The 12,558-nt window shown below is 40.0% G+C and overlaps 1 protein-coding gene across 7 annotated transcripts in view; it reads right to left on the bottom strand.

The window, feature by feature from the left end:
• The window catches only part of hectd4 (HECT domain E3 ubiquitin protein ligase 4), a 168,319-nt gene that overhangs the window by 10,364 nt on the left and 145,397 nt on the right, over positions 1 to 12,558 (bottom strand). For 5 of the 7 annotated variants that reach the window (XM_076987110.1, XM_076987112.1, XM_076987113.1 and 2 more), the window contains exons 65-73: positions 7,334 to 7,437; positions 6,836 to 6,965; positions 6,370 to 6,560; positions 6,039 to 6,185; positions 5,711 to 5,830; positions 5,483 to 5,638; positions 5,267 to 5,370; positions 4,934 to 5,155; positions 219 to 385 (exon numbers count right to left, since the gene is read on the bottom strand). In XM_076987110.1, the coding sequence (XP_076843225.1) occupies positions 219 to 385; positions 4,934 to 5,155; positions 5,267 to 5,370; positions 5,483 to 5,638; positions 5,711 to 5,830; positions 6,039 to 6,185; positions 6,370 to 6,560; positions 6,836 to 6,965; positions 7,334 to 7,437 (1,341 nt within the window). Of the gene's footprint in view, positions 1 to 218; positions 386 to 4,933; positions 5,156 to 5,266; positions 5,371 to 5,478; positions 5,639 to 5,710; positions 5,831 to 6,038; positions 6,186 to 6,369; positions 6,561 to 6,835; positions 7,123 to 7,333; positions 7,438 to 12,558 lie in introns of those variants that run through there. The other 2 variants (XM_076987115.1, XM_076987116.1) reach the window with 2 other exon arrangements.

Here is a 12,558-nt window from a genome sequence, read left to right as displayed (position 1 = left end):
TGTATAAAAGACAGGAATTAACCTTATTATTTTACTGTTTGTTGTAACTGGTCTTGAAATGTTATGACTGGAATGCAAAAACTAAAAAGTAAAAATCTCGGTTCTGTTCATAACAGAAATGTTAGGCCCAATTGTAACCCCAAATCCCTCCAATTTCCATCCTTTCTGATCATGTATCTTTCACTCCATAGTTCTTTCAAAGTACTTTTTGTTGGTACCTGACAGCAAGGTTACATCCACCCTGACACAGTTCCACCTCCTCGCCTGTCATGGTGACATAGGTAAAAGAACAGCAAGGGCGGCTGGGAGAGTCAGGGCTCTCGCCAGATTGGTTCTGCGATGAGATCTCTGCACACAGTACCTCCAATTCAGCTTCATCAGTCACCTACGAGGGACAAAGTATAAAAGTCAGCTGAAGACTGCATAAACTAAAGTATAAAGTCATTGACAGTGTTTGACAAAAGGAAAGAACCTAACTGGAGGATAGAAATGAAATGTAAATGTGCCATATTTGTCAATTGTGATTTTTCACCGCAATCAAAATTTATCCTCCGCATTTACCCATCTGTGTAGTTAGAACACACACACACTAGTGATTACTAGGGGGCTGTGGTGCACACATGCCCAGAGCGGTGGGCAGCCCTAGCCCGGCACCCGGGGAGCAGATGGGGTTAGGTGCCTTGCTCAAGGGCACCTCACTCATGGCCTCAAGCCTGGGAATCGAACCCATGACCCTCCGGTCACAAGACCAGTTCCCTACCACAGGACCATGACTGCCCGTGAAGGCAGAAGGCATATAAAGTAACTTCTACTAGACATTTCTGTAAAACGGCTGTTAAGTGAATATGTAATAGCCACTGTATTTTCAGGACACTATGAATAACCCCGTTACATTTAGCAGACATCCTTGTCCATAGTAACCCACAAAAGTGCTTAGATGTCTACTCAGAAAAGGAGCCTTAGCTAACACAAATAGACTAGAGTCCAAATATAAACTGCTATAGGATCATTCCATATCAACTCAACCAATGGTCCCCACCTGACCATCTCAGAATTCCTTCAAACTTTCCCCATTTGTAGGCAGATATGTTTCATGGAAAAATCCAAAGTATTTGTGTTCCATGTTCAGTATTTCAAGAGTTACAGCTGTTTTTGTAACCCCACCCTCAGACGCATCTTTTGCGAAAGTGGCTAAATAGCAATATTTGAATGTGAATAGAAATGTTTAGAAACTTGTATACTTGTAATTTATGTACTTTCTGGTGCTACAACTTTCAAGATGCTGGTGTCGTGTCAATAGAAAAAATTCCCAAAGTTGGAAAAAAAAATCAACTAAGAGTCATTTTCACCCATCATTATCTCATGGATAGAGTAGAAGAAGGGTGATCTATGTTTTATGTTTCAAAGTACTTCCAGTGGCAATGTTGAAGTAATAAGTTGCCTGTATGTGGTCCAGTTTTTGCACAATTTGCTGTCAAATATCCGATTTCACACGTACGGTAATTTGTACACTGATTCCCAAAATACCTATATTTATTTTTTCAATTTTTTTGTTTTGTTATATACTTTGATATGTGCTGATTATATGGTAGAAAAATTGGAATGGCCTCTTTTGATATAGTGGTTTTATTTGTAATTGAATTGATCAATTTTTTGAAATTTTCGTGAGATTTTTTACCTTGCTTTTACTACTGTTACTGACTACTGTTGATCTGCTTGTTTTTTTGTGTTTTTTTTCCAGTAACATATGCTGATTTACCTTGTAAAATATAACAGTCATGATAAGATAATTAATTTAAAATTGCCATTGCTCATTCCTAAGAATATACATAGAAGTTTCTTTTCCACCTTGTTATTGTACATAAATGTACTTATTTTAATTGCCTGTTTTTTACTCTGACAGTCTTTGTTCAGCCATTTTGTTTGTTGACATTTTAATAAGCATTATCAGATTAAGTTCTAGTAGCTGAAATACCAAAGTTGGGTTATACTGATCAATGCAAATTGTCATTACATTAGTCAAAAAAGTGTGTTCTGCTATTTGATAACTCAGTGGAAGAAGTTGAAGTAGTTGGACTCACATCAGCAGGTATGCACTAGTTCTTAATGTTACCAACAGTGTACTGACTCTTTCAGCCAAACTTTGTGCTAAATGTAATTTAGCTAATTTGTTTAAGCTTAACTGCAAATTATTATACAATGATATAACCTGTTTTTCAAATATTTATTAGGTTCTTAGGGTGCGTGTTGTGATCACAAACTTGTGTTCATATTATATTATTTATTTCTTGCTACAATTTTTGACGATGTGTGTTGGGTGCCATTTCAGCAAATCCTTTGCCGTGTTCCAGTTCCACAGGCTTTTGGAAGTGGTGCTAGACAATATCAATTGGACAATGAAAATCTGACTGATATCTCAGCTAGGGCTGCCATGATTAGTCGACTAGTCACGATTATGTCGACTATTAAAATAGTCGACGACTAATTTAATAGTCGATGCGTCGTGTTTTTTTTTTCTCTCCATACTGCTGCGGTCGCGTCTGCCTTTCTGTCCCTAACGCACATGCACAGTAGTGGAAACCGAGGTAGACAGTGGACGACATCCCAGGACATTACACAGACTGGTATCATGGCTACCCGGCTACGGAACTCAAAAGTGTGGGATCATTTTCCGTAACCGGGTTCCGAAACGCGTGCAATATCTGCAAGGCAGAACTTTCCTTCCACGGCAGCACAACCGCGATGTACGAGCACCTGAAGCATGTTGTGGCTTATTGTGACAATGATGAAGAGGGACCGTCATCTCTGTAATCTAAATCGCTAGTTAGCTGCTAACGTTACCGTAAACAGAGCGTTAACTTTGTACTTACTTATCGTGGTAACTGTAAAAGTTAACATTAGTGATGGCGATTTGTTTCATTAGCCTTAGCACGCATTCGTGTGTTTTCTGTAACGTCAGTGAGACCAAAACTTTATTTTTGTGAATAATTCCTTAGTTTCAGGTACCTACCTAATTTGATTTATATGTAGCTACGTTTGATGCCAGAGACAAATGAAAGAAAGAAAAACCTAAAAAAATAAAAATTCTTTATTAATGTATTTATTTTTGCGTTGTTTAAGCCAGTGCCTTATACTTATTTTAATAATTGTTGCAACAAGTTGCATATTTCATTAAAGGTTTAATGAACTATGATCTTAATTGTTTTTATTTTTAGCTGAAATCTAATGATGAATATATAATAGCAGTTGCATTCTAGTGTGATAAGCTGTATGTTTTATATTCAATTAACGCACGATCCGATTAGTCAACTAATCATAAAAATTAATCGGTGATTAGTCGACTATAAAAATAATCGTTTGTGGCAGCCCTAATCTCAGCCATGCTTATGCTGCAACACATTTCTAGTGTATAAATAACAAACTGTGCATAATTACTTAACTTTTGTTGATGTGTAACTTAATATGCATCTGGCGCCTTTGTGTAAATGAATTTTTTGTGTAAATACTGCATTTTAGCACAACATGAATTTTGTTTTGCTTCTCTTTTTTGAATGTTATTTTTCCATGATATTGGTGATTTTTAGTGTTGAATAAAACCACTATATCAATTGATATCAAAAAAGGCCATTCAAATTTTTCTACCATATAATCAGCACATATCAAAGTATATAACAGAACAAAAAAATTGAAAAAATAAATATAGGTATTTTGGGAATCAGTGTCCAAACAAGGGTACCATACATGTGAAATCGGATATTTGACAGCAAATTGTGCAAAAACTGGACCACATAGAGGCAACTTAATTATCAAATCAAATCAAATATATTTGTATAGCACTTTTCACAACACATGTCACAAAGCGCTTTTATGTTGAGTAAAATTATATTATATTATGTTGAATAATAATTATGTTGAATTATTACTTCAACATTACCACTGGAAGTACTTTGAAACATAAAACATAGATCAGCCTTCTTCTACTCCATCCATGAGATAATGACAGGTGAAAATGACTTAGTTGATTTTTTGCAGCACCAGAAAGTACATAAATTACAAGTATACAAGTTTCATAGAAAAAAATTTCGGCCTTCTAGTTGTAATAGTTTTAGAGGTATTCACATTCAAATATTGCTATTTAGCCACTTTCGCAAAAGATGCGTCTGAGGGTGGGGTTACAAAAACGGCTGTAACTCTTGAAATATTGAACATGGACAGAAATTGAACAGAAATACTTTGGATTTGTCCATGAAACATATCTGCCTACAAATGGGGAAAGTTTGAAGGGATTCTGAGGTGGTCAAGCGGGGACCAATCCAAATTTTAGTTGATTTGACATGGAATGACCCTATAAATAAATCAGTGCTAAAACCTAGATAAATGTAGTACAATAAAATGCTATACAAAATAATTTGAGTGTTATTACAAGATACTTTGGTAAGTAGATGAGCAAATCCAAAAATTCCCCACAGGTGCATTAACAGGTTAAATTCAAGTGTTGTTCACAGCGATGAGCCTTTGGTTGGCACTTTAAGATAGCAAGGGACACTGCTGTTCGGACAGCCTGTGGAAGCTCATTCCAGCAACTGGGCGGCCAGACAGAGAAGTGCCTTGAACTTCAAATGGTAGTACTGGTTTATGACATGGAAGAACATAGGAGAAGCAGCACAGCTCAAGACCAGCTGAAGACCAGCAGTGCTGCTTTACATCTTAATAATTAAATAGTTGTTCAGTAAAATAGTTACTTTAAACAAGTACCAGCTGATGGCTGTTTATTTCTTAATTTGGATAAAGTCAAAGATTTTGAGTTGGTGTACTTTTATCAATTAAATCTCCGTTATTTCTGACATGTGATCTTATATGTTACACTTCAAAATGTTAACCGGAAATCATGTTTTTTTGTTTAAAATGTATTTAAACCATGGGCATGTCTTACACTTTCAAACTTCTTGACATGGTTGTAGGTGAGGAGGTCGGCCTCCTGTAAGTCTGCATTTGGGTCTAGCGCCTCACCCACTAGACCCTTCCAGAAGGATCCCAACAAATCCAGAGGCAAAGGGACATCTGCCCGAATGGCGATGCCCAGAAGCTGGCCGAAGAAGTGCAGAAGCTGCTCTTCAGCGTAGCTAATGGGGCAAGGTGTCAAGATGTACTTCCCCTACACACAGATATGTGTTAGCATTATCCTTCATATAAATTTGATAAATGAAGGGAAGTCACAAGCCCTATTTCATCTAATTCTAATAATGAGCCGATAAAGCCTGTCTACCTTGTTATGATTTGCTGCAGCACTAGGACACAAGAGAAGCAGAGAAAGGGCCGTGCTCTGCAACTCTTTGCAGACTTGCCAAAGGAAATGGCGAAACGAGCCACCTAAGAAGAAATAATTAAAAATAACGAAATGGATATGAACTTGGGTTGGATTAAGTATGTGATGAGATATTTGGATTGTTTGTTTGTAAAAATGAATGCTTTGTATACAGACTAGTGCCATGAACTTCCTCCCCGGTGAAGCGGATATTGAAGGCATATGTGGGATCTCCTCCACTTGCAAGTTTCACACAGAGCTGAGATGAAGGTACGCTAGCCAGCTGTCGGGCTGCTTGACAAAAGTAGGTGTTTTCTGATGACCGAATCTCACCTAAACAACACAAATGTGCATTTGAGAATCATCATAATAGACAGCGAAATTATGAGAAGTTGTTTTCCATACCCCCCACTATCTCCAGAGGATCCAGTATGATCTCAGGTGCAGCGTGGTCAGCAGTGCGCTGCACTGTCGCATTCAGCACTCTATTCATAAACGTCACTTTGGTATCATAAAAAATTAGGCCTGAAATGAAGAAGAAGTAAAGAATTAGAAAAGTGAGGACATTAACAGCACCTCTAATATCACTATCAGACCTCAAACAAAGACTAACCTCGTCAAATGGGATTTTATACTGAGTAATCTTTTCAGGCTAGTTTTCTACTTAGATTGTAACAAAAACTCACATAACCTGTAAAACAACAGGTACATGACAACATACACAGGATCCCACCTTTGGCCTCACACAGCAGGGCAGCAATACTGTTCTGATAAGTATGTGTCTGCCTGAGCTCTATGAGTGGCAGGAAGAAACTCTCCAGCGTGTTATTAAGAGACTGCAACAAGGCAAAGCGAAGACGCAAACTTTCCACAGGTATGCCTAAAGAGTAAAGTTTGGATATTAAAGAACAGTAAAAACAAAAAATGCATATGCACCTCTACTACGTATTCTCCAAAAATACTCCAAATTCTCAAAGCTTGAAATATTCTCATAGATAACTCCTATAAAAATATATCATTAATAATACATCAAAGCTGGTATACTCATATATAGCTGGTCTTACTTAACAGACATGAGACTCTTGGGTCGGCTGCATCTGTGGGGTCCAGGTAAACTTCATGTGGATGGAGGCGTACAGGTGTGATGGCTAGATGACGACAGAGGCGATTCACATATTGCACTAGTGCAATGTCTACCTCTAAAGTCCATTTCCTGCTTGCCTTCTGGGCTTGTCTTGTATCAACGCATGAGCATCTACAGAGGACACCACAGTGGTAGGATTATTCAGAATTTACAGACATTTTTGCTATAGTTGTAGGACAGTTGAACAAAAGAAAAAATGCATATATAACATACATACAGCACAAAATGAGTTTTCTGCAGAAAGCAGATCACAATTGCTACAATATTACTTTTAGCATTAATGCTTTGAAAGACATACATGTACACACACAAACTCCCATCATGCTTTCTACACGGAGAAATAATCTGGATTATTACATACCACATTTGGATAAGTTTTTACTGACCTTTCAAAGTGTAGGTCATAACCACAGGCCAGGATGGCTCGCCAAACACTGCGAATGTCTTGCTTGGCCCGGTCAACTGTAAACTTGTGGAAACCTTCCAAAGTTAAATATTTTTCTTCTGGAACTGAAACTGAGAGTGGGGGAGAGTCTCACCTTACATTTACATGGACGGTAGAACACATATGTGTAGGTGGGGGGGGGCATGTCCTCCCTAGTAATTTCTGTTTACACATAATGTGTTACGTTAGGTGGTGTGAACAGTTTCCCTTCCAAAGTTGAAATGAACCCTATGCCACAAGAACATTGGAACAAAAAAATCACCAAGAAATATACTGATATAGATTAGCTCCAAAATACACATGTGGAGTTAAACAGTAGGAAACGTCTTAGCACAGAAGGAACAAAACAGATGTAGACAAACACAAGCACATACAGATATGCCAATAAATGTAAAACGACATTCTAAAAAAAGCGATCAGATACTGATATTGTTAAAACCTTCCAGCTTTTTGGTAGGTGATTTCTCAAAGTCTTTCTCATCAGGCCTAGACTTCTCTGGGGACTTTGGCTTCAGGACTGGTTTCTTCTCACTCAATGCAGTCCTGAAATTAAAAATCAGTGAAACACAAATGACTGACACATTCTTAATGCATGCCCATGCTGTTTAATCTGACACTTGTATCAAAAGGCATCAAATCAAACAGTTTGTAATTGATGTAACAGCAATACTACAATATCTCACTGTATTTCTATTAACTTTTGTAAGAAAGGCAAATACCCCCAAGAAAAACAAAACAAACAAACAAAACCCCCCAAAATTCAGCCTAGATATAGAACTATAATTGTGATCTGCTACTAGAATGGACCACACAAACATGGTCATTGTTATCTAAAAATAATAAAAAAAAATTTTAATCATCTTATAAAGAAACATAAGATCAAAATCTCAAATTGTAAAGCAGGCTTTGCAAATAAGGGACACACAGAATAATGATATATTTTCATTATTAATTCAACAAAAGCAAACACCTGATAATGGGCAAAAAGTATGTGAACTCTTAGTAGCTTGTGGCACTTCCTTTTGGAGCCATTACTTGCAGTCTCATATCTGCTTTTGGGATTTTTTTGTCCACTCCTCCTTGCAGATCTTCACCAGTGGAGAGAGGTTAGAGGGACATCTGGCATGTACCACCCACTTTAGATCTTGCCACTGCATTTTTGTGGGACTGGACTTTGACTGGGACAATCCAGAGTGTATATCTTCTTTCTCTTAAGCCATTCCTTGTTTAAGTGAAATTATTTGGGTTGTTATCTTGCTGCATAATCCATTTCTATCCCAGCTTCAATTCACTGATGGCAGGAGATTCGGGTCAAGAATTTGTTGATAGGCCTGGAAAATTATGGTTTCATGGATAATATGGAGTTGTCCAGGTCCAGAGGCAGAAAAGCAGGTCCAGACTTTCACTTTTCCACCGCCAGGGGATGGGAGGAGGTTCCACTTCTGGATGGATCCAACTACATTTCGTTGTCTTGTACTTGCGACATGTGCAATGACAAAGTCATTTCTATTCTATTGTTCTCTTTATATGCAGTGTTGACTTTTCTCTAAGCATGGCGCCTGTGATTGTGGCTACATAATTCAATTTTGGACTCATCTATCCAGAGAATGCACTCTGGTTTGTCCAAGTGCTCTCTGGCAATGTTTAGCAGGCAATTTTGTTCTTTCTTGAGAGCAGAGGATTCCTTCCAGCATCTCTCCATGTCTATTGATGTTTCGCCTGATTGTAGATGCATGTACATTTATCCCAGATGCTGAGGAGAGGTCTGCAGCTCGCTGGAGGTGATATGCGTGTTGGCTTTCGCTGTTAGTTTGCATTGCTGTTAGTTTGTCACCCAGAAGAGCAGGCTGGATAGTGTTAACTGCACTGTTGAAGTAAAAATGTGAGCGTAGACTCAGTTGAGCAGTTAGATGGTGGCATTCTCAATCCTAGGCAGGGCTTTGAGGCAAACTGGAGGGGGTAGCTTGAACATGGGCCAGAGCTGATCCAGAACAAGCCTCTTCATGGTATTCATGCAGTGATATATGGTGCAGATGGTGCAGTACTTCCAGAGTTGTATAGTAACGAAGTATAACTACTTCACTACTGTACTTAAGTACTAAAATGCTGTATTTGTACTTTATTGGAGTATAATTTTTTTTCTCCTACTTCCACTTTTACTTCACTACATATTTTCCATTATTTTAATACTTTTACTCCATTACATTTTTTACGTGCTGTATAGTTACTCGTTACAATTATAAACATGTTAGCAGGCGCTGTCACCGGGTCAAGCGATCAGGCTGTCTAAAGAGAAAACTGCGCATGCCTCGGTCGCGTCTCGTTTACTCTGCTGCTGCCTTCACTGAACCCTTGAGCTTCGTAATCTAGGTTCACTTGACAAGTACGCAATCACGGTGGCTCTGCCTATGCGCGTTGTTCCCACGCACCGTCGCGTCTCCATTTTTGAGCGTGCGAAGTTACAAGGTGGAATTCGTGCACTTGTATGGCACTTTCAAGGTCCATTTTCAATATTTTCCAGCACCTTCAGCTTAATTTAAATATTTATACAATTACACATATACTCGAAATTATTCAAAATAATTAGCTTTTTATCACATTAAAAGAGATGGTATCGTGTTTGGTAAGAGCAGAAGAATACGTGTATTACATAAGCTTGTTGGCGTTTTAATGTACATATATTGGCCTTCCACACCTTCACCATCGAGTGATCGTGGTGGTGAGGGTGAGGAAGGAGACCACCCTGGCCCTACCTAAAGACAGTGTTTGCGTTTGCAGGAGTGAAAGAAAATTCCTATATGATGAAGTGCCTACTCCTAAAGAGTGTGAAATTTTGGCCTTCAAAAATTCACCTTCGAACTTGAAGAAACGCATCAATGTATGTTACAAATATAACGCACAGAAGACACTCCAGCTTGAGCTGTCAGTAAGCGCTAACCTAATTATGTTCATGACGTGTTGCAGTAGCCTATTCACTTAACATTAGCTGGCAATCATAAAGAATATGTCACACTGAGTTGTGTTTTTAGCAACAGTAATCCGATCTTTTCATACTGACTATACTGTGCCCATTTTTATAGAGTAGTGTTTTATAGGGTAAGGGCATTTATTTTTACAAAAAGGGCACTTTTTACTTTCAGTACTTTCAGTAATACATTTTAGAATAAACTACTTGTAATACTTAAGTACAAAAAATGCTGAATACTTTTGTACTTCCACTTAAGTACTTTTAAAGAACACTTCAACTTCTACTCAAGTCACTTTTTATAGAGTACTTGTACTTTTACTCAAGTATGATTCTCTAATACTTTATACATGTCTGAGTACTTCACAGAGAGGGTGAGTGGAGGGTCAGAGGAGCCAGGATGGGGAGGACAGGACTTGCAGTGTCAAATCTGTTGAAGAACAGATTTAGCTTGTTGGCCATGTCCATGATGCCCTCTACTTAGGTTTCTCTGGACCTGGACCTGAAGCCAGTGATAGTCCTCATTCCACTCCAACATGAGAGTTGGATCATGTTGTTCTGCTGGAGTTTCCTATATTTGTCCACCCTAATATTTTCTTCAGTTCCCTGTGGATCATTCTCACTTCCTCTCTCCAGTCTCCAGCTCTGAAGGCCCTCTGTTTGTTTTTAAGGAGAGCATTAATGTCATTGCTCATGGCTTGTTGTATGGATAACATGGTTGGGACTGTGGAGTCCACACAGAAGTTAACATAGTAATGTAGTCTGAGCATGACTCCCTGAGCCCATACTCCCTGAGCAGCTCACAGAGTGCTGACCAGTCTGTAGTCTCAAAGTGGTCCTGCAATGCTTCGTAAGTCTCCTCAGACCATCCCTTCACTGTCTGCATGGTCACACACTGACGCATCACTGATGGCACATACCAGTGCCTGACATGCACCAAGATGTGGTCTGACCTACCAAGAGGGGGTAGGGGGGAGCACCTGTATGCATCCTTAACATTAGCATACAGCAATTCCAATGTCCCAGTCCACATACCGCATGAAGTTTGGAGAGGTTCGCTATCGCTGGCGCCACGACCAGGTGCTGAAGGCAGTGGCTGAGTCCATCCACTGTGCCATTGACTGCAGCAAACAATCGCAACCACGGAGGCACAGGATACCATTTGTGAAGGCTGGGGAAAAACCTCCTGCCCAACCAAAGGCCCAAACAGGACTCCTGGGAACAGCAAAAGACTGGCAGCTGAGGGTGGACTTGGGAAAACAACTGAAGTTCCCTGAGAGCATCATGGAAACCAGCCTGAGACCAGACATAGTGCTGCAGTCAGAGTCCTCCAAGCAGGTCATCATGATGGAGCTGACAGTGCCCTGGGAGGAGAGGCTGGAGGAAGCCAATGGGAGGAAGAGGGAGAAATACGCTGAGCTGGTGGAGGACTGCCGCAACAGGGGGTGGAGTGCAAGATGCCCACCCATTGAGGTCGGGGGAAGGGGCTTTGCAGGGAAGTCACTCTGCAGTGCCTACAGTCTCCTAGGCATCACAGGGGCACGTAGGAGGAGAGCCATCTGTTCAGTGACAGAGGCCGCTGAGAAAGCGTCGCGATGGCTGTGGATCCACAGGGACAAGGCGTGGATGAGCGCTTCTTGGACACAGGCCGGGAACTGATCACTCCCGGTCGGGTCGCCTGGGTGAGGGGGTCTGAAGTTGAAAGACCCGAAACCCCCTGTGACCCCAGGTACTATCACTGATGATGTGTCCAAGATTCTGCATCAGAAGATGTATGAAACAACAACGGTAGTGTTGCTATATTGCAACCGTTGTAAACACTTTGACAGCGAAGAAATATGGTCTAGTGGTAGGGGAGCTTATCTTGTGATCAGAGTCGTAGGTTCAATTCCCAGCTAGGCCATGAAGTACTGTTGAACAAGGCATGTCACCCCAATTGCTCCCTGGGTGTCGGGGTTAGGGCTGCCCACTAGGGGTAAAACAATTCCTCGAATCATTGGAGTTCCCCTATGGAATAATTGGAGTTCCCCTCTGCCTTGAGTAATTAAATTATTAATTGTAAAGCACAAAACATGGCATTTTGCACAGACTACTTCTAACACATCTGACCACAGCAACCTCCCCAAAAATGTATTATTTGCACTGGATCCAATTTCAGAACCCCACTTTCATGACTCTTCCCAGAATTGTTAATAAATTAGGATTCTTAAATTGTGCGCCCCCTAGTGGGCCCGCCGGCGGGCCCAGCTCCTTTACGGCGATATAAAACATATTAAACATTAATGAATCTCCAAACAAAAGCACTTAAATCAAAATTTCCTATCCCATCTACATGCCTACCGAGTTTCAGCCGTCTACGTGCAGCCGATCGCGAGATATCCGGCTTTGAAGTTGACTACAAAAGTGCACCCCGTGAGGGGTCTCCCGACATATCCGTTTACAAAACATATTTATGTTGTGAAATGTCTTAATGTTTTGTCACCTAAAAATCGTTTACTAATAAGGCTTTAATTTAAGACCTTAACAGCGTAAATCCGTTGTGGTTAAGTACCTTCAAAAGCTTGCTCACCTCACTGCAAAATTTTCTGAAATCCGCTTCCTGAATGAGACACTCTGACAAATCTGCCCCCTAAGCGTCACAGAAGCATTCTTAACGCTGATTTGACCCCTCATTACAAAGCTGCAGTGGTTCTGCTTTG

This window comes from Brachyhypopomus gauderio, unplaced genomic scaffold (genome assembly GCF_052324685.1).
Source record: "Brachyhypopomus gauderio isolate BG-103 unplaced genomic scaffold, BGAUD_0.2 sc51, whole genome shotgun sequence".
NCBI lineage: Eukaryota > Metazoa > Chordata > Actinopteri > Gymnotiformes > Hypopomidae > Brachyhypopomus > Brachyhypopomus gauderio.
The sequence above is the reverse complement of the archived record's forward strand: the minus strand, read 5'-3'. Positions and strand labels throughout refer to the sequence as shown.